We start from the raw sequence: 22,549 nt of genomic DNA on the forward strand, positions 1-22,549 counted from the left end.
CGGGAGATCTGAAGTGATGAGGAGAGCACACCATTTGTGACTCACGGCCATTTAAAAGAGCCCACGTGCTTAACTGACTGAATAAAATCGGGATCACCAAGGAGGCCGTCGCTGTACCGGGGCACATGGCGGGAGGCTCACGATCAGAGGCCTCGGCCCTGCGCGGCCCGTCTCTCCCAGCCAGAGCTCCAGCAGCGGGGCCGAGCCCTCCCCACTCCCGCAGGGCCCTCTGGCTGCCCCGCACCGGGCGCCGTCCCCTCCCGCAGCCCCGGCGGGAGCTGTTCTCCCCTCACGGCGCGGCCGCCGTTCCCCGCGGACAGGCCTGGGGCCGCCGCCTGCCACCTGCGGCGCTTCCGGTGCCCGCCGGGCGCGCGGGAGGGAGCTGTCCCGCAGGTGTCCCTCCGCGCTCGGCCCCTTGGCGGCTCGTCCCGGCGGCGCCGGGCGGGGGGGTGGCGGTGCCCGGTCCCCGCGGCGGCAGGCGGCGGCCGGGCCGGGCCGAGCGGCGGCGCGCGGGGCCCGCCCAGCGGGGCGCGTCACGGCGCGGCGGCGGCGCGCGGCAGGGCGGGGGCGGCGCCGGCCGCAGTCGGCACGGGGCAGCGAGCGGCGCGCGGGCTGCGCGCACCCCCCCTCGCTTCCCCCCCCCTCCTTCCCCCCCCCTTCTCTCCCGTCACATCGCCACGGAGGGAGCGAGCACCATGTGCCGGCCAGCGCTCGCCCGGCTGCTGCTCCTCCAGCTGCTGCTGCTGAAGCTGCACCTCGGCAAAGGTGGGTCTCCCTCGGCGCCCGCGCCTCGCCGCGCACGGGGAAGGGACGGGGGGCGAGCGTCCCGCCTGCCCCGGGCACCCCGCTGGCCGCGGCGCCCCGCGGGAGGGCTGGGACCGGCGGGGAGCCGGGCGCGCTCGGGGGTTGTGACCTGTGGGGGGGCCGGGCGCGCTCTTCAGCGGGCGAACGCGACCCGAGCGCCGGTGACAGGAGCTGCCGCCTTTAATCCCTTGCTGAGGAGATTGTGCCTCCTCTCAGCAGCGCTGCACCGTGCCCGCAAAGCAGATTTGCTCCGTGTCTTCACCCCCCCCGCCCTCAACTTTAGTTGGGTCAGTTTCCTTTCCCGGGACGGCGCCGGTGCCTCTTCCCCCCGCCGCCTCCCTTGTCCCCAGGTAGCTGTGCGTTTTGTCCCGGTAACAGACGCGCGGGAGGTCCCAGCAGCAGTGTGCTTCACAATTTTTCTTTGTCTCTTGCATTTCGCGTTTAACCATCTTCTATTCCCAGGCTCCTTCCCCCCGCCTTTAAAACAACGCGGGGAAGCAGGGGAACGGTGCCTTTTATCCCCGCACAAAGCGGCTTCGGGATCACCGCCGTCCTCCCGCGGAGGCGCTTCCCCCCCAGCCCCGCACCGAGCCGCCGTGCCCCGGCGAGCCCGGCCCCAAGCCCCAGCCTCCGGCCGGCGGCTCCCGGCGCCCTGCCCGGCTGATGGGCGGCCGGGGTCGAGCGGCGAGGCGGCCCCGGGATGCCCCCGCCGCGGGAGCGCGCCCCGCTGACCCAGGCGCGGCCCCGTGTCTCGCAGGCGCCGTCAAGGAGTGCGAGGAGGACCAGTTCCAGTGCCGGAACGAGCGGTGCATCCCCGCCATCTGGAAATGCGACGAGGACGACGACTGCTCGGATAACAGCGACGAGGCGGACTGCCGTGAGTGTCCGGGGCCGTGGGGCGGGAAGCCGGCGGCGGGGGCCCTCCTGGTGCCGAGCCGGGAAGGGCGCGCTTCCCAGCTGCGCTGCGCCTCTTTTTTTTTTTTTTTTTTTATGAATGAATGAATGAAGTCGCGCCGGCCGCGGCTCCGGCGGCGATTGGCTGCCGGGAGCAGCAGATCCGTGACGCGGCGGCGGGCCGAGCTCCCGCGCCGCGGGGCAGCGGCTCCTCGCCACCGGCCGCGCTGACTCGGGCAGGGACAGCCGGAGGGTGAGGCGGCAGCGTGAGGCAGGCGGGAGCGCTCGCCTGCCCTCTCCCTGCCCTTTCTCTGCACGCCCCTTGCCCTCTCCCTGCCCGCCGTGAGGTTCCGCCCTCGCCTCCAGCAGCGTTTCTGCTCGGAGCGTCTGAAGGGACCGGCGCAGTTTGTGCTCTCGGGTGAGCTGGGAGAGATGCGTAACCCCGGGGGAGGCCCCGCTCCGGGCCGGTGGCAGGTGCTCATGTCAAACGCTGCTTACTCCGAAGCGTCCTACAAGATGTGGCGTTGGTGCGAGTTTTGTGTTTAAATATATGTTTGTAGTCACGGTGAGGGGAAAGGAGATGAGCAAGAAGTGCAGCTTGGCAGCTTCAGCCATGTAACACCGACTGATTCCCTGGCAGTGTAAGGGAAGAGAGAGCAAGGAGATGTGTACTTTCAGTTCTGAGAAGGTGGCAGTTTTGCCTCCTTCTGTGGTGTGGCCCTGGTGCACACAGGTGACACCCAGTAAACTTTGTGTGGTTTCCAGGGTTGTGCTGTCATTAGCTCTCCATTATTTTGCTTATAGCTTCTGACAGCCTAGGAGAATTTGGCTCAACCATGGATCTGTAAAAGAAGTTATGGACCCTAAGCCTTAAAGAGAAGTATCTTTAATATGGAATTTTAAGTTGCAAATATTGTAGCAAGTACCACATTTCTTGAATTATCTCTATAGAGATAATAGACACTGTCAAGTCGGTAGACACTGAGTGTGCATCAGGTTATAAGTTCACTGAATGAACTCTTGAAAGTTCACAGACACAAGGGCTGTATCAAGAAAAGAGTGTTTTTCAGTATGTGACTATCCTGTTACCCGATAAGCTTCACTGATAAGTCTGTGTCAGAGTGAAGTCTAAGCAGATTAGTTTAAGGAAATCAGGGATGCCCAAACCATTGTTCATGGGAAATATCTTGGTGTTATAACATAAAACATAACATTTATTTCTGGTGCTTTTGTACTCAGAGGACATAATAGGCTTTATATATGCCTAAGTTTACGATCTGGGGAGTTATCAGCATTACTTAGTTCAGATATAGAAATGGTCTATGCAGGAATTACATTGGCACTAGTTAGAAGCAAATTAGATTTGGAATGTTTGAAATTACAAAAGACTTGAAGCCATGGCTGACTGAGAACTAGCTTGGACTCGTGTGTAACTGGGCAAGAGGTGTGTGAGCTTCCAGAGAGACACTAATCTGTGGAAGTGCCAGCAATCTTGGAGCCTTCTATTTAAAAGTCCCTCTGTGTGCTGTTGTACAAAGGCTTTGAGAGCTGAAGGTGATCTATGAGCTGTGCTTTGGGATCTGCTGTTTCAGGGGTTGGGATTGTGGCTGCAGTAGCATCTTGAGGAGATTCTGCACCCTGCCCTCCACATTGAAGAGTAGTTTTGTAGCCTGAGCTCCTTGCCTAGCACAGATGAGTGGGTCAGTACCTGGGCTGATTTTTTTTTTTATCCTTCCCTTTTCCTTGTGATCCACCTTCTAAGCATTGTATCAGAAAAGAGAGTGTGAAACAATATCCTCTTGAATATCAGCTCTGTGTGAATTGTGCTGTGTTAAAATGGTTAAATGGATAATTGCATCTGATTTAGTTTTATTTCAGAGGGCTTTTACAGTGGGTTTGGTAAAAAGATGATGGATAGATTGTGGTAGAATGGTGACTTTGAGATTTTGAAGAATTTTTGGATGTGGAGACATCACGAAGAGTTCCTTTCTTTAATCGAAACTTGGTATTTATAATTGATTGGAGTGCATGCTAGAGAAATTACTCGTGGACTTAGTTTAGTTTGTATTTATATTGACTTTGCAGTTGCTTCTCCAAGCAGGCTGAAAGACATGTAAATTGCATTTTTCACATGCGTCTTTCTCACTTACATTGTTCTGAACACTGTTCTTTTAAAAATGCACACTGCTTTTCAGCATATGTAATGTTTAGAGTTTTACTCACTGGGTGAAAGAATATGTTCCATGTGTTTCTCCTTCTCGATAGCACCTCTGTTATTACTGCTGTAATAAACAGATATTTATTTAAAAACTACTCTATAAACACATGCAATAGAAGAAACTGTTTTGGAAAACTCACCGTGGTGGAGAGGGAGAAGAGTATGTGGGTAGCCTGTGGGCAGTGAGTTCTGATATGGGTACTGCTAACCCCTGTAATTACTTACTGATGCTTTTGTCCAGTGTTTGTAATGTACTTGTTACAACATTGCTGCTTGTGTATGTCCTCCCTTGTTGAAGAGATGGGATGGTCTTCAGCTGGGTTAAGAACTGGTTTATGAAACAGGCTTGTCCTTGTGGTAGACCATCTATATACACTGGAAGATTTTTTTAACCAAGAGTATCTTAAATAATTCTGGAAGGACATAAATTTTCTGGCGGTACTCCCACATGCTTCCTACTAGAAGCCTTCTTTGTGTAAGACTGATATTGTTGGGGTTTTCTTTGGGATTTTTCTTTTTTTTTTTTTTCCTCCCGTTCTCTAGAACTTTGCTGGTATAACATTGGCTTTTTTTTAAAGGGGTTTTAGACTATAAGGAGAATGTCTCGGTAATCATCCTGTATTGTCTCCTTGAAATTTGCTTTCTGTTCTGTTGTAGTTGGTAGTTCAAGTTATCTGCCATAGGATTGATATGTGAGTTAATATGGGGAACATAATTACTTTTTCATGCTTCAGTTCTTATCTCAGCCCTTACATAAATCAGATTACTCAGTACTGGTTTGTATGGTGTGTTAAGTTTATCCTAGGTTGCTCAATACCTTCCTTCTTACATATCATAGGGCCAAATTCTTTCTTGGTATGTGGCAGTTGACTTGACAGGTTTTACTTGTGGGAAGTTAATGAAATGAAAGGAATCTAGTTAGGTTTTGTTCTTTAAGAAAAAAAGGAAAAAGTTGTTTAACACTTTTTTTAACTTGAATTGATGTTGATGATGAAGGCAGAATTTACCAGCTCTCTGGCCACAAGGTTCATTTGTCGTAGCAGGCAGCAGAGACTAGGTGTATGTTAGAGAAATGGGATTTGTTGCTCACGCTATTTGGATTATCATGCATTGGTTGGTTTTGAAACTGTTTTGTTTTCAGAAAGTTAAAGCATTTTAGGAGAAAGAAAAGAAAAAGGAAACAGAGAAGTTCCTTGAAATGTTCCTGTGTATCTATCAAAAGGAAACCAAGCTCCTAAGAGAAAAATAGTGAGTTAAGGTGTTCGGACTGCTGGGGAAATCAAGTCTTAAGATATGGAATTAGAAATCTTGGGCAGCAATTACAGAGTTTAAATCTCTGTAAGACTGTTGACTCTGTTCTATCCAAATTATTTGCCTGAGCTCAATCCAGTCTGCGTAGGCTGACAAGAGAAAAACCCAGTTCCAGTTTACAGCTTGCACTGTCATGACCTGCAGTATATGTGATCCACACAATGAGGACAAGGCTCCAGGGCAGTTTTAAACATAATTTTTTAAAATACATTTTATCCCTTCCCTGTACAAGCAAGTGATACTTTTTCTTCTCAAGGAATTCTGTAAAGTCAGGACTGAATTTTATAACCTATTTCAGAGAATGTTTGCAGATACATAATCATAAAGACTTTTCCTTAACAGTACAGCTGCAACATTATAGAACACCAAAGCTATTTTTATAGTGGGAAAGATGTCCATTTTCTGAGGCACAGTGTTTTGGCACTGAGATACTCAGAATGTGGGATACTGGGTTTTGTTCTTTCTCCCGCAGGATAGATCTATGCTGCAGGGCCAGGTCAGCCTCTGGGCCCGCAAGTGTGTGCCCAGGGTGCCTGCTGCTGTGTGACACGTTGCCCAGAATGGAAAATCCTAGAGACCTGCTTTGATGGGGGCGTGGCTCTTGGAGACTTTTTGCCCAGTTTTGCAAGTTTTTTCTTGCTTGTCACTGCAGCCAGCAGAAAGCAATGAAGAACTTGCAAATTGCAGCCAGACGCAATATATTTGACACAAAATAAGAACACTTGGTTTGATGGTTGTGTTTGATAGGATTTTATTTTTCTGCTGCAAGTAGGGTTCACGTTATCTTAACCTAGACCTGAGAGTGAGTAAAGGAGACTCGAAGACCACTGCTTAAATGTTTCACTGTTGATTAGTCCTTCAATGTGGCAAAGAGTATAGTTGTAAAAAGCCAACAGTAGCTTAACCAGTTTCCTAAAATGAAACACAAGCTTTAAGGCCACTTTAGCTTTGTAATACCTGCCTGCAGGGGGACACAGCCAAACACAGAATTACTATTTCTCTTTTAAAGCTCCATTTTCTATCTTTGTCTTGGGATCCTTTCTGTGCTGTGCTTTCTGATATTGTTGATAGGGATATTTTATACTGGACAGGATTGAGGCTGCCTCAGGTATGAGATGCAGTCTGAAGGGAGTTACTGTTTCAGACATTGTTCTTGCATGTGCAGAATTCAGGGTAAACACATGGCATCAGCAAACTTCCCCCTACTTTCCCTGCCTTGGGGCCACACTATGTGACTGTAAAGCTGAGACACACTTCCCTTGCTATCAGGAGAAAGAGAATTCCTGTTCTCCTACTGGCTTTGTGCATAGAGAATCTACAGAGTTTGACTCCTGCTGCCTATGTGAAAGCCCAGGAGGCCGCCTGATATTCTCCTTGCTTTTCAGTTCAAATTACACTAAAGCTGGAATTTGGGAATAAAAATATATCAAAAGCCTGAGAACTAAGGTCTGGATCCTGTGAAGAGTTAAATATGGCTTGAGTGGCTTTGAAATGCAGTAGTCTATTGGTGTGCCATGCTTGCAGGTTTTGGGGTGTGATGAAGTGAGACAACAGGCAGTCACAATTGCCACATACATTCTGTAACTTTTTTGTCCTCTGTTATCCATTGCTCCAGTTTTTCTTCATGTTCAGTGTTGAGACAGCATTCTCTGTGCCGAGTGATAGCTGCATGTTACTCTGGAGATGCCAGTGTGTACACATCACGATGTAGAGAGTTTTAGGTTTCCTTGCCATATGCATGGTCATATGCTCTTGATTATGTCAGTGATAGTTTAACTGAGTTGCGTGGCTGGCTTGATGCTCATCCCAGAACTGGAAGCATTGGGAAGAGTGGTGCAGAGAGGGTGGCCTCATTTCCTTGCCTGTGTGCCTGCTGCCTGCCTGTCCTGGTCTATAATGTGTTCACGTGCAAGCTAGGCTCAAAACAAGTTTACTGATCTCTTGCATTCAACAGTGAATGTTGTTATTTGCTTATCTTCCCTTTTTCATTACATTCTTGTTGTCTGTTCTGAGAAAACTAAGTCGCATATTGTTTGGGTTATCTTCCCTGTGCTGAATCTTTTATAGAAAATTAAGCATTAAGTAGATGTGGGAAACATGCCCTTCTCCATTTCCCCGTTTCCTGGTACATTCACTTGAGGAGTTTTATTATCTCTAGATACGAACTGCTTTCCAGGAGGTGGTGTTTTTCTATCATTCCTGTTCATGGTCTGGGAAAGAAAGAGAGAGGGAACTGGACTAGAATCACTGAAAAGATAGAAGAGGGAACTTGCGTGTGTGGGATAGCCACTGGAAGCACTATGGCTACTGAGGGAAGAGAACTAGTTTTATGGAGTGCTTCTGTGCTATAGCAGGAAAGCACATGGGTTGTTACAGATATGGTTACAGGAACAAGCTGTGATCTGAAAAGCTTTCCTGAGGGCCAGGAGAATGGGAAGGTTGAATATAATGGTTAGGTTCAAGAAGGAAATTATGAAAGTGCGGTCAAAACCAACAGTGACTTGGTTTGTTTATCAAAGAGCTCAGAGCTCTCATTTCAGAGGATATAAACATATTCTACATTTCGAGCCAAGGTAGGCAGGCTTCATCCAGAGCGTTTTAATGTATAAAAAGAAAAAAACCAAAAGTCAGTGTGGACCAGTTGTTTTTTGCTTGCACTATTACAGACCCAGGATTAGCACAGGTTTGAGATGTGATTTCTTACTGGTTGATGTTAGAGTGGAAAATACTTAGGATAATTTAATATGAATCAGAAGATGTTTGGAGATTAATTCAAATTAACAAATTACGAGGCTTGGCGGAAACCAAGTGTAATGTGTGTCAGGTAAATGCATTCACCAATACCCAGACTAAGAGATTGGCAGTGCTGGAAATAATGAATTTTCTTGACTCCATTGTCCACCTAAAGGACCATTAAACAGTCTGTAACGCCTGGCAATTACTGGTTCTCTTAGCTGCTTCTAATAGAGCAGACACCCAGGTTTTGTTTCTGCTGGCTTTTTTAATGGCACCAGCTTTTTTAACTCACTGGCAAATTTACTGTTTCTTTGGTGTGCCTCAGAGGCTGTGATGTTGTTTGTGGTAACTTGTTTTGTTGTGAAGTTCTCCTGGTCCTTGTACTGTTGCTTCTCTGATGGCATTTTGCTCTCTACAACTTTCCCATTTACCTTCAGCTTTTCCCTGCTAATTTCAGACATGTTCTCCAAGCATGTTACTACTCAGCTCTGCTTTTCTGTCATTACATGCCTTACAAAATTGCTGTAAGATGTCAATTTTTCATTGTTTTGCCCCAAAAAACCAAATCAGTAAGCTGAGTTTGAGCGATTTTTGCTCCTCATGAAGAGGTGAATAAATGGTGTTACAGGACTTCTGCAGGTGGAAGCTGGCCCTGAGTGATTCATGGTTGTACAAGTAGTCAGCAGCAGAGCCAAGAATAGAAATGAGGTCCCCTACCTACCATTCCAGTGCTCAATATGCACAACCATATTGCTTACTGTAGAGGTACCTGTTGGACTAGTGGAAGTGATTCAATTTTTCCTCCAGGTTTCCTGCTTTTTTTTCAGTCGAAGCTTAGGCGGTCAGTTTAACCTTACAGTTAATGCCAAGAGCAAGTGTTAGAAACTAGTAGGGAACAGAATTGATAGTTGGCTTAGGGTAAGGCTAGTAGCCTTTGGGCTGCAGCCATGTAAAGTGAGCTTTATTGCCATTGTTTTTTTCTTAGATGTTCCATTTCTGATACATCAATATTATTTTTGCATTATTAATGTTTATTAAATGCTTGAGAGCATGTGTGGCACTGTACCAGGACCAGAGCAGTCAAGGACTCAGTTTCCATGGCAGCAGGAGCACAGTCCTGTACTTGTAGAACCAGAAGGGCTCTTTTTGGCAACTGCTCTCTGTGCTGTGATTACTTTTTCTTTTTAAAGATAGATCTATAATTTAAAATCTAGTTCATTAGTGTTGCAGAATCTTGTCCATCCTGGGTGAGAATTTTGCCTGCTGTAAGTTTATTTTTTCTGCATTTCTAGCTTGGTTTCTGTAGCTTCTGTGGGTGTGATTGTTTTATTTGCAAAACACTGAAAGAGGGAAATAAGAGTGTGTTTAAAATTCGTTGAAATAGATAGAAATTTCCTCTTGGTTCTGGTTAAATTTGAAATGTTGTTGCAGATGTCTCTTCCTTTCCAGGTAGCTTATAGCATAGTTTTATCAGTTAAAAAGTTGTTGAAAAAACTAGTGTGTACAGCTGACAGTAAACTCTTAACTGTTTCCAGGTTTTAACTTTGTTTTGTATTTTAACAGGCCCTGGTTTGTATTTTTTTTCATGCTTCCTTCCTAGAGATATAATGTGTAGTATGATGTACATTGAGGTGACATTTTGCTTCATTTCAAAGGGTGAATTAAAATTTTCTTTTGATCCCAAGTCTTTGTTTGGCTGTGTAATACCTGGTAGGGGTTTTCTATCCATCTTTGCTTTCTGTGTATAAAGTTCATTTCTGTGGCTTTTTGTTTTTTTTTTTTCTGTTTTTGTTGATCTAGATGAGTAAGGTTGTAGGTATCTTTCCAGAAGTTTTGCATTGGTCTCCTGTGATACCACCTGTTTGGCTTGCTGATTTATAAGTGATCATATATTCGTAAATCTTGCTGGATTTGCTGGAACTACTTCATGCAGGTATGATGCTACTCTGTGTGATCCAGGGAGTAGTTACGAGCATAAATATCAGCAATAGCAGGAGTAGTGAATATACTGAGAATAAGAATTTCAGATGTAAACTTACAACTGCTTCTGTAGACTACTCATCCTGAATTGTTAATTGCATCTATGTTGTTACTTAGAGAGAAATGCCCCAGTTTCTTTGATAACACTTCCAGTTTCTTTGATAACAAATGTCAGTGTTGACTGATATAGGCCAAGAAATACACCTCCTGTCTCTGTAACTGAGTGGTTCTATTCTTGTTGGTGTAGTTGTGTCATTTGTCATTTTGTCATTTGTCATCCAGTGGCTGGTTAGCAGTTTAGCTTTCTATAAATCTCCACCATACAAGTGGACTAAATATTTCGGGTGTGAAAATGGATGCTTGGAGAAGTTATCCTTTGCCCAAGGCTGTAGAGTGATTCAGCAACTCATTGTGAACATTAGTGACTCGTGAAGAATGTTCCCCATTTCTTGTTTCCTGGTCCATTATCGCATTGTTTTACACAGATAATCATGTTCCTTGGATTAAATGACTGCTCAGGGGCTTAGCTTTTGCCTTTGTCATATACAGTTTGTAAACTATTCAGAAAAATCCTAGTGTTGAGATAACCGTATCAAAATTTTAGCGTTGGGTCAAGTGCAAGAAATATTTCAAATGGATCACTTCTTGTATTTAGTATTAAAGATACAGTGGTGTATTTGAAAGCAAGGAACGTGGTATTTGTTTTGATTTTCAAAATAGTCTTCTTTCTTTTTGGACATATCCTAAAGAATAATAGAGTGCAGCCTGTGTCTGGACAGTCATCACTCCAGCCATGTCTTCAGCTGGCCAAAAGTCCCAGTTTTGAGACTGCACACAACAGATTTTTTTCATTGCTAAAAGGGCTCTTTCTGTTTCATGTGGGGACTCTGTCTCTCCAAACCTCCTTTACCTCCATGCCCACACCTTGCTGTTATCTGATCACTAACTGCTGGAGTACTTTATCACTAGTGCACCCTTGCCTTGACAAATTAATTTTAACATATCCTTGACTGGCAAGAACCAAGATGACTGGGAAAGTTTAATTTGCTATTATATATTTTATTGCTACCTCTCTCTTCCTTCTTCCTTTCTTGTGTAAAACAATAAAGATACAGTTTAGATTTCACAACTGTGAAGTTTGCTCAACAATATTCGTTTATGCTAGCGTGATAAGTGAGGCTGCATCCTTACCTTGGTGTCAAAACGAGGTAGCATTTAAATTAGCTGGGTGCTACTGGTTGATCCCGTTGGGCTTGCTATACAATTTAGAAGGGGTAGCCTGTATGGGCACAGTTGTTTGATGGATGACAAATAATGAGCTTCAACGGGAAGCTCTGGAACAATCTCTGCCAGCATCACATTGGTGTATTGAAATTGCATGCTTTACTTCAAGGAATAACTCTTTTCTGGGTGTTTTCTGTTCCCCTTTACACAAGAGCTCTTTAACGCAGAATTTTGTCCTATTTTTTAATAAAATAACATGTTATGTATGTGTGCCCAAGGTACCAGTGCATGTTGATCCCTGAAGTTAAATAAGGATTAAGGAACTGTGTTGACAGGTGCTGAAAAGAATCCCATCCGTCCAGTTCTTGACTGGAGGGACTCTGATCATGGCATGGCACTTCAAAGAGTGTGAGTGTGGAGCATGGGAGAAATCCTGGGGCCTGCGGTATGAATCCAGGCATCCTCTTCTAGAGGGAAAGGATAAATAATACATTTAATTTTTCTTCATGGTTGTGGATGAGTATGTGACTGAGCAATGTGGAGCCTTTCCCAGGCTTGCACGCAGCATCTCACCACTGTCCTGCTAGAATCCTTCAAGTCCTTCCGCATGAGTTTAGCCATCAATTCTCATGGCCCAGTTTTGCAGAGTGCCTGTCTTCAACAGCAGCGCACAAAGCCTTTAACACCTTCTCTCACTCGGGCACTGAAGGAGATGCTGCAAAGCTTGGCTGAGAGCAGCAGGCGTTTCTTCACATTTGATTATGCACACAATCATGTGAATGCTGCCAACCTTATTTTGTGCAAATACTTGTAGAAAGGATTAATAGCTCCTGCACAAATGCTGTACGTCAGCTGGCTAGAAGTTGCTGAGTTCACCATGCCCGGATCTATTTAGTTCATTTACGGTATTTTTAAACTTTGAGACTGAAATCCAGGTTGAGGCTGCTAGGAGACAGTGCTGGAGAGACTGGAGCTGAGACAGAGCTTCACACCTGCCAACTGTTGACTCCAATTCAGCTCAGGGCAGTTGTGCACCAAATTGTTGGGCATACTGTGAAGTGTATTGGCAAACAATAACCCAGAAGATATGTGTTTGCTGAACAAAAGCCATCATCTGTCACTGAGCAGTTCTGATCCTCCAGCTTTCAAGGTCGGGACTGAGATACTCAGCACCATGGAAAATCTTGCATTCGTGCAGCAAGAGTCAGATTTGTGCTGGGGTCTACAGGGTCCTTGTCTTACAGGACTGTTGCCCTGGCAGCTTTATCTCTGCCCACTCAGCACGCTGTAGGAGTGTTTCATGAAAACTTGAAACCAAAATATCCTTTTAGGAGACTGGGTTTTTTTCCTTCCTTCTCTGTGCAAGCTGGATAGCTGTCAGTGGGTTGTCCATAATAGTAAGGGTTGAGCAGTGATCTTTGTTACTAACAGGTTCCTTTTCTGTACTGTGTTGTGCAGACTTCATTATCATATCACAGGGTTAATTTTAGAATGCAAAAAAGATGCTTCTCTGGCAGTGAAAACCACAGAGGGGGAGGAAAGCAGCCAAGTACAGGACCTAATTTGCCCCCTTCCTACAAGATTTTTTTTTTTTTCTTTCTGTGGGGGAGTGTGAGTTTGAATGTGGCATAGAAACATATTCAATGACTGGTTTTGGGCAGAATCTTGCTGTATCATTTTGAATAAGGTTTTCTCCCTGGTACTTGTTTGTACTGAAGTCTTGTAGGATTAGGTTTCGTGAGGGAAAGAACAAGCCTGATGAGACTTAGAACAACAAACTGAAGTTCTCTAAAGCTTTTCTTTAGAAGTTATGGCCATTTTTTGGGACTGTGGCACACATGAAAGCTGATGCCACTTCTCCATGAACTGGTTGGGGTGAATTTCTTGTAGACAAAGCTTTTTGGTGCATCAGTGTGACCTTTAACATAGAAAAAGGGCGTGTGTAAATGTCATTTTTCTACAGTAATCATTTGGGATTATCTATTAATGTGTTGGGTTTTCGGCTCTGTTTTTAGAATAGCAGAGATTTTTAGAGCAGCTTGATGTATAAGCTGCAGGTTTCACTGTCTTAATTGGATAAATTCTCATCAGTAGATGGGAAGGAGAAGAATCGTACCTGTTAGCGCTGAGTGAGACAATTATATTTCTCATTGGATATGAATTGAAAGATTGAGGATCTCATTTGATTCTGAAGTGTTAGAAATCAAAACATTAAATGATGAGTATCTTGGGATTTGGGGAAGATATTTGCTGTGCTTTGTGACCTAATTGTTACATTTGGTGGAGTTTCCTTATTACTTTAATCTATGGACAGCACCGTTCCCTGACGCTGAAATTCAAAGAAGCATCTTGTCTGTCTGATGGCTCAGCCTGGTCTTGCTGCTGCAGAAGTCTCTGAGGAAATGCTGATCTGTTATTTCAGATTGCTGACTAACAGCTTGTCCCTGTAGCTTCATAGCACAGGCCTGACCTTCTCCCTGCTGGTGTAGCTCTCTTGAGATTGACGTCTCCTAGCTGGAAAAACTGCTGCTGTGGGCCCAAAAGGGCTGAAAGGAGATGGGCTTGTGTGGTCTGTGAGGTTCTGCTGAGAGAAATGCCTTACAAAAAAATGAGAGAGAATGAAGAAGATCAGAGAAAAATGCCCTGAGAGAAATGGGCCTACAAAAAATCAGGGTCCAATCCTGGTGCCCGTGATATGTGCTTTGTAATGGTACAGATTGAAGTGGTTTCTGTAGTACTGCAGATGGGAATATTGGTGTGCAGGAAGAAGAGCAGGCTTTCTGGAGAGATACCACGTTTGATGACTACTCCTCGATCAGAGTCAAGTTGTCAGTTCCCACCTAGTTACATGCAGAGTAAACTTGACGAGGGGGGCAGCAATTTCTGGATTTGCACTGCTGTTTTGTTCCAAGTGAGGATTAACTGCTCTGTAATTCTGTCTTGGAAAAGAAAGCACAGTTTCATTCCATTCCTGATCTCACGCATCCCCCAGGTAATTGTTGTGTGAGGACTTGCCATAGGCTAGCTGTGAAAATAGAAGCCATCCATATTTTAGTGACTATTTGGTCTGTATGCAGTACTTCTTTTGCCCGCATTCTCCAGAGTCCTGTTGAAGGGAAGATCAATCACATGCGTTTTAGTTTGTGGTATCCCTCATTGAAGAATGATCTTGCTTTCAATTTGGAGGTTGATTGCCCCCTCACCTGCTGGTACGTTGCTTAGCCTGTATTTACAGCTCTGCTCTTTTGTGGAAGGGGCCAAGCTCACTCCAACAGATGCTGTGTTACTGCTATAGCTAAAGCAAGTTCCTCATGTGGTAAACTTCAGGTGTCTCTGCTTTTTGGAGCAGAAGGACCCAAAGTTCTCAATCTGGTATAGCTGTGGTGCATTGGTCTAAACTTTAACACAGGAAAGCTAAAAGCAGGAAATCAGGAGGGTTGACGTAATATTTAAATTGTATTGAGACCCCACTTACGGCAGTTAAATTTTCATGGTCATTTTGACTTGCCGTGCCTTTGGTGTTCACACTGCCCTAGACAATGAACATAGCAGCAGCTAAGGTTTCTCCAGGCTTGGTTCACAGTTTGCAGCCATATCTGTCACAGCAGGGATGGACCTAAGGAAAATGAGTGATTTTTCTTAGTCACACGAAGTGGTGTGCGGGCCATGCTTCTACCACAGCTTGGGTTGAGTATCCCCAGCTGAAGCTCCTTATCCTGCCTGACAATCTTATATCCTGGCCTGAATATGGCTTGGAAAGCCTCAGAATTATTGCTTTAATCCACTTGCTTATGAAAAAACGTCATATTCTGTTTTAGATATTGTGCAATATATTTAACTGATTAAAAAAAAAAAAAAAACAACAAACCAACAGAAAAACACAACACTGAACCATTTGGAGAGGCGGTTTCTCCTGCTAAGCTGCAGGCTGTTAGATTGCACAGCAGAACTCTTGGTGAGTTCAAAGCGAGTTTATTGTTGCTGTGAGTATTTAGTGAGTCACTGTAAACCTCTCTAATTCTGTTACGTCAGTATTGTAATTTATGTCCTGCTTTTTCAGTACCCATTCCTCAGCTAATACTAGTAGGATTTTCCTGTAATATGTAGATACTGAAACACTTCCAGAGTATTAGATTTTTAGTATGACTGCAGAAAATGGCCAGGAAGAATAGGCACTCTACATTTCTATCCCTCATGTGCACTTGTTTGTAAGTGTATAAACTTAATGGATATTTGTTTTGATGAGCTTTTGCCAAGTTGGACTTTTGTTCAGACAGCATTATGTCTGAATAAGTGAGTCAAACTGCATTTACATTTTTCTGCATGCTATCTTTCCTCCAAATGCATGCTATCTCTCCTCCAAATGAAGATCAGGTAATAGAAATTCAGTCATACTGAGTCTATTGTATTACAAAGTTTTTCTAGGAAGGTGTCTATAAAATTGTACTGCTCTGGCAAGGGTCCTTGCTCATGGAGGCTTCATGCAGCCTCTAAGGGGACAACATTCAGGGGCTATGTTCTGGGGGAGCATGCAAGTGAGAACCAGGCTGCTGAAGGGTGATTTGGACAGTTGTGTCTTCAGTTCTCTGCTGGAAAGGTGCCTCCCTGTGCAGAGAGATTGTAGTGTAAGTTTGCCTGATAGGGCTCAGACACTGAAAGACAAGGGAAACATAAAGAAAAATAAAATGTCACCAGGACTGAGAATGAAACCCTTATGCAAGGTCTGGTGAGCAAGCCAGAAACTCAGTCATGGCTGAACTTTGTGGTTTTAATAAATGGAGCCTGTATTATGCCTGTTGAGAAAACATGCCCAATATAGAGAACCCATAAAGGGCAGAAAGAGGATGTGATGGGAAAGGCAGGCTGAAAACATGTCCCTGTTTCAACAGGCTCTGTGGCAGGCTCTCCTCTTCTCATCCAAAGAAAATGGGTGAACGTAACCTCAACTGTCATCAGAGGAAGTCCTTATCTGGAAATGAAGAGCTCTTCGCTCAGGCCTGAGCTAGTTTCCTTAGCCTCAGATTGCTGATAATAACTGCTATGGTGTGTTCTGCATCACATAGACCTCACCCGTTCTTTGGGAGCGGGTAACTCCCTTCCAGCATCAGATGATGCCAGTATGATCCCAGCTGTCATGCTGTAAAGGTGAGTGGCTTTGCCCATCTTGTGACCAAGTCTGATGGGTGGCAGCACAGCTACCGGAACTTGCCAAGCAGCAGATACACAACAGAAAAGCAGGAGACGTTTGCATTGATTTATTGTTGCTGTTTCCTGTGAAACTGGCTTTGCGTACAGAAAACTATTGCTGTCAGTGCAGTGAACTGGAAGGGTATAACTGCATGTGAGTAAGGTGTTTTTCTGCTGCAGTAAATAGCAACGGGAAACTAAAAATGCCTGCCTTACTCAGTTGACTATTAGTGGGGCAGATGGGCCCCAAAAGTAATATTTAGGTTATTCAGTCAATGCCCTATTTTTTAAAATGAAAACAAGAGGTCTCATTATAGCCATCAAGAGAGGCAGGGTACTTAGCTCTATTAAAGTGTGGGCTATTTATTCAGACAGGGTCAGGGACTTGGTATAAAATACCTTTTTATTTTATATTGGTGCTTTTCTAAGTTTGTATTGACAAGCCCCTTCAGCTCTCATTTTCCCAATTTACCTACTTGTGAGATGGGGAAATAGTTTTCTTTGTTTCTGTAAAATAGTGCTGTTGATATGTGGTCAAAAGAGTGGAGTAGGAGGTTGGTATTGCTATTTAGTTAAATGTGTGTGCTTGCAAACAGAATCAGCAAATTGGCATTTGGTCAAGAGAAGCAGCTTTCAAGTTTAGAGGGACGGACTTCTGAATCCAGTAAGAATTTTGAATGCAACCCAGATGGCATCCTGGAGGGAAGTTTTGTGGCATCAATTAGCTTGTAGGTGACCATGCTTCTAGCCAACTGTGAGTTATTTGGCAGCTTGCCACTTGACTGTTAGTGAAAATTCAAGAGCAGTGAGATGAAATAGAGTTCCTGAGAGACAAAGAGAAAGATGTCTTCACTTGAGTAAAGAGATTTGTGGATACGGTTTCTTAAATGATTTAAGCTGTCTGCTGTTGCCACATATCTCAGCCTCATTTATATACATCTCTTTGCCACATTTGTATAAATAAACCCATTTAAATTTTCTCTCTAATTTCACATGTAATTTATTCTCAGGAAGGAATCTGCAAATAAAAGAGACACCTATAGCTGGACTAGTGCCCTTATAGCTATTAGAAGGTGAGTTTAATTTAACATTTCCTACTGGAAATTATGTTCTGATCTAGATTTTAGGACTTGGGTATTTGTACTGCAGGTTAAGACTAAATGAAGTCATTGCACTGTGGACTCAAAAGGAGCTGCCAGATCCCTGAAAAACTGGCTGTATTGTAGTAGATTTTAGTACTACAGTTTTGTATCATCCCACTGAGAACTCAATCTAAAGAGCAGTAAGAGTAAACATCCATTATGGGACAGCTCAGGGAATGGGACTTATCTGATATTAGAGTGAATTGGGATCAGTTTTTGTTGACTTACACAATGTGCATCAGTTTACAGAAATATTTCTGCATGGGTTTCCTTTATTTTTTATTTTTTTATTTTTTTTAAAAATAAAGTCTATCTTAAAGGGATTTAAAATCATCTCCATGTCTCAGGTGCTAACATTTCAGATGGCTTTTGCATCTGTGCTATGAGGGATAATTAGGTTTGTAGAGCAGATGTTCTGGAAGCCTGCACTGCAGTATGCCTGGCTGTTTCTGGCTACAAAGATTTACTCCTGGGTGCACTTGTTTTCGTTTTATGTAGGAGAATGGCAAATTCCCAAACAGCCTTCTGTATCCAAGTAAGGACTTCAGGATCTCATACCAGATTTAATCCGTAAATGCTTTACTAAGAGCTTTAGAAAGGAATGGTTTTGCTCCCAAGAATTTATTTCAGCTGCTTAGTACTGAGTTTTTACTCTGTGCTGAAATATGTTGTGGCTTTTTCAAAATGAGCAGAAGTGTTTGCAGAGAAGTAATGATAGTGAGATTTTTTTCATGTTGTTCTCCTGAGGCATAACAATTAAAAAATCAATATAAAACCCAGGGGAAGTAGAATTATACTGTTATCCCAGAATTGTATTCTGTTGTGTACTGCCTTGTGCCCTATTGCCTGTGGGAGAAAGAAACAGTATTTTGTAAATAACCAGATAGGCACAAGGAATTGTGAACATAGACATACTCCAAGAGTGACCTAGGACTAGCTTTATAAAATACAAAACGTTCTTCATGGCACTTTTTGGTCTGGAGATGTGGTTTTGCTCAGTTTTATCACATCACACAAGGTTGCATGGTTCTCCCAGTGTAGATGTTGCAAAAAAGACAATGTTTTGCTTCTCAGAAGCATTCAATGCAAAAAAACTATTAAGTGAAAGTAGCCTTTTTTATTACAGAGTTACATCGGACTTTTTACTGAACAGATAATACTATATGCAGATGTGCTTTCCCGCATAATTTCATCAGGTATGCCTGTTTTCCGTAGACAAGGCCTTAGGCAGTTATTTTCTGCCTTTCAAAGGCCACCAGTTTGCTTCCATTCCAGAGAGGACAGGTGTCTCAAAAATTACTTTGCTAGGTCATTCCTTCTGGCATTAGTCAGATACAGCACACATGTTTGTTTCTACAGCTTCAGAAGGATGTGGTATGAGAAACAATAGCTTCAAGGAAGGACCTGGAGACACAGCACTAAAAAACTAAAAGCGTTCAGAGCTTCACCAGAGTGCAGGTGTGAGGAAAAAAATACTACATTCATAGCAATACAGTGTGGGATTTTTTGGGGGGTGTGCTTTCAACTGAGAATCAGAAATGGACACCAGTTTCTGGCTTCCATCTTACTTGCTTCTGAGTTGAGGTCAGTTACGTTGCAATTCTGAGCAAACTCATCTCCATTTTGAAATCAGTGGAAATTGCAGGGATTTCCTCTATCTAGTTCTTGCGTTTCACAGTGACTACTGAAGAAAGAAACATGGGCACACACTCAGGCATTTTCCAAGTAAAGCCAAAGCATAATGTTATTTTTAGATCTGATTTTTTTAAAATGCATACTGAAAGAGCTTTCACTCTCTGCTTTGCATAAGAATGAACCTGGCAATCAGATCCTTATGTAAATAAAACTTACAGCTCGCTCAATCAATATTTTGTTATCTTCTTGTCACATATAGAATAAAATCACAGAGGAGCTAGTTAATTTTCACAATTAATGCTGATCTTGCAACAGCAGCCACAATTTTAAGGATCACCTGAAATCTAAGTCTCTTCAAAATCCTGGCCAGAGGATTTTTTGTCTTTCTCCACATTGTCATGGCACTCCTGTTCTGAAGATTTTAATTTTCATATCACTTCCCGTCAATCTCATTCGAGAGCTGCACGTTTATTCTTCTGTGATTCTCATCTTGAAATACCTTAATAATTAGAAAGACATCCTGACAACTGAGTCATCTGAGTGACTTTATTTTCATCCTCAGTACAGGATGAATCTTCTTCATACCTGATGCACAGGAAGGTTCAATTCCTTCCTCTCAATTACTTCCCATAGTTTACGTAGTGATCTATCAGCTGCTGTGTGTGAGAGAGAGAGGAAGCAATAAATACGGCAGAGGGTTGCTCTGCATATACAATTTCTGTTGCTGGCAAAGTTCAAAGTCTGTTTAAATTTTCCCTTTATCCTTTCCAAAGAATCCCTCCAAAATGTTCTAATATCTTGTCAGGGCTGTGCTCCAAGGATACTGGATGAACTGTCAAAAAACCAAAGTGCTGCAGTGCTTCCCGTATGCAACAGCAGCTGCTGCAAGGAGGAGAGGGAACAGTGCACTGTTCCCTTCTGCTAGCAACAGCAGGAAGATCTTGTAAGAGGCACTGTAGTATTTTAGTACCTGCTGGGACAGTTTATTTTCTTTTTATCTCTGTGGCAGAAGTGTCTCACCAAGCTGTAGGGCACTTAAAATTTGGAAACTCAGCTGCTGATCATCAGCATTGAGAGCTGAACTTTAAATCTGATGCAGCCAAAGGTGTCTGAGGCTAACACAGTAATTCTGAAGGCTTTGAGATGTTTCCAGATGCAAGATAGTTAATCTTCAGAGTAGACAAGACTTTGATTTAACCTCTGTGTCCTTTACAATGTCTGTTGTTGTATTGATGCTTACTGGTCAGTATAAGAAGTCCAATTTAATCCTCAGTCAGAATTTGAACTTCTGTGGCTTTCATGTTTTGAAGTCAGTGCTGCTACTCCTTTGGAATCATCTGGTGTGGGTTTATGTAGGAGCTGTGAGGACATTAGTTTTTCCATCAACATGTGGCAAATGCTCATGCTCTTCTCTCTCCCCAAGGTTTCTGGCATGGTACTGCACTCCTATCAAGTCATTCCTCTTAGGCTCATGATTTTCCTATACTCGAGGGACATTTTAAATTTATTTTTTCTGTTTCATCATGGTGGGTACTACTTCGTGGTTTTGCTGGAAGTCTGATCTGAATTTTTTAAAAATGCTTTTCATATTTTGTAGAAATGACAAAAGGAGGACTTGCCTCTTACCTTCTGGTCTAGTGGTGACTTGGCAACCTAGCAGGCCTACACACCTGCCAGGGATTCAGGTCAGGTGGCCCTGTGTGATTTGTGCTGGTAGTCTCAGCTGTAGACCAGAAAAGACAATATGTGGCTGGAAGAAGGGCAGCTGAGTTCCTGTTCCCTGCTTAGTTCTTATGTTTAGGATTATCTGGCCATTGTGCCATCTTTGCCTTTATGTCTACAAACAGTGGTGGCAAAATCTTCTCTACAGACTTGTTCTGGCAGTACTGAAACCAGAGGAAAAATGTAATTTGTTTTCTTTGCCTTTAAAATCTCCCTGCAGAAAGGGTGAAAGCATGGTGGCAGAACTTACAAAATGAAGAGCTGTTGGGTGAGTTCAGACTGACTGCTTCCTTCCCAAGTAGGAATAATATTTTATGGTCACTGCTTATGTTGACTTGAGATGAAGCAGGGCTTTAACTGTAAAATACTTCACAGGCAGTTACTGAACTAGAGCTATCCAGCTATTCCTTTTGGGTGTTTTCTTAAGTCTGCAATATGCTCCCCATCTTTCTAGGCTAAGTGGTATCACTCACAGCAAGGTTGCTTTTAGGATTTCTAATGGCCTTCTCTTCCACTTGACTTTATATTTTGCAATAACATATACAAACCTTTGGTTTGGTGCCTTATCTGATTACCTTCTGCTCAGTATTTTTCTGAGATGAATACCTGAAAAGCACAACCAATCCATGACACTAATGTCATTATTTACAGCTAATGACTGTTTTTTAAAGCATCCTCTCAAGCAAATCCAAACCCAGCCTAGCAATGTCTGTCTACTGCTTGGTTTTTATTGCTTTTATATTTTTATTAAGTTTTAAAATTTAATGTCTCAAAGTTTGTCAGTAGACAGTTGTTGTCTGTTCTCAGTCTCTGAGCACCCTGGCCTTGACTGAAAGCATAAAGTCTTTGTGTCACACATCAACACTGAGTGAATCTTCTCCATTTCACAGAATTAAAAAAGAAATTGTCTGAGTTTCTGCTGTCACTGTAGGTTTTAAATTCAGTGCTGAATCTTCCATACTTGGTTTATAAGTCTGTCCCCATTTTTGTTTGGTTTGGTCATTTATTCTGTTAGCTCATAGTTGTCAAGACTGGTGAGATTAGAGGTTTTCTTAATCAGGAGGCACTTACTGAAGAAAATTGCAGTTAGAGATACAGAACATAAGCACTCAATTTAACAAAATCTGTGCCACATACTTTTGTCCTATGTGTCTTGCCTGCATTTTCACCCTCCCAGCCCCCAGCAACTAGCCTGGTTTTTGTGACCTGCTCTCAAGAAAGCAGAAAAAGCCAGGTAGTCTGTGAAGTTATGAATAATCTGACTGGGTTGTCAGTGCATTGCTGACTGCCACCAAACAGGATGTGTACACAGGCTGAGATTTGCTTCAGTGAGGATGCTAATTCAGAGCTTTTCACACAGTCTGTCATTTTCTGAATCTTAGTAAAGTTCCTGTAAAGATAATACTCTCTGAGACCTATACTTTGTTTTAAGACTTGATTGAAATTAATCAGGTGGTTTAATCAGTGGATAGTAACAAGAGGTGTAACAGATAGAAAACCAGCATGATCACATAAGCCTTGTGTCTTTAGGATACCAGTCCACAAACAGACTAGACTTCTACTTAACTGCAATTCCAGTTTTGTCTCTGCCAGTACCAGGGGTAAATTACAGATATATAATGCAGACATCTAGTGGCTGAATACCATACTGCGAATAGAGGTGCCACTGGCAGATCCTGGCTCTGTGTGGATGCCG

General features: G+C 43.5%; 1 protein-coding gene across 2 annotated transcripts in view; it reads left to right on the forward strand.

The window, feature by feature from the left end:
* The first annotated feature begins 604 nt into the window (after positions 1-604).
* The window catches only part of LRP8 (LDL receptor related protein 8), a 190,574-nt gene continuing 168,629 nt past the window's right edge, over positions 605-22,549 (forward strand). Inside the window, exons 1-2 of one of the 2 annotated variants that reach the window (XM_074906184.1) lie at positions 605-765; positions 1,562-1,681. In XM_074906184.1, the coding sequence (XP_074762285.1) occupies positions 696-765; positions 1,562-1,681 (190 nt within the window). In that variant the 5' untranslated portion in view covers positions 605-695. The remainder of the gene's footprint in view (positions 766-1,561; positions 1,682-22,549) is intronic. The other variant, XM_074906183.1, reaches the window with a different exon arrangement.

This window comes from Athene noctua, chromosome 5 (assembly GCF_965140245.1).
Source record: "Athene noctua chromosome 5, bAthNoc1.hap1.1, whole genome shotgun sequence".
Classification (NCBI taxonomy): Eukaryota; Metazoa; Chordata; class Aves; order Strigiformes; family Strigidae; genus Athene; species Athene noctua.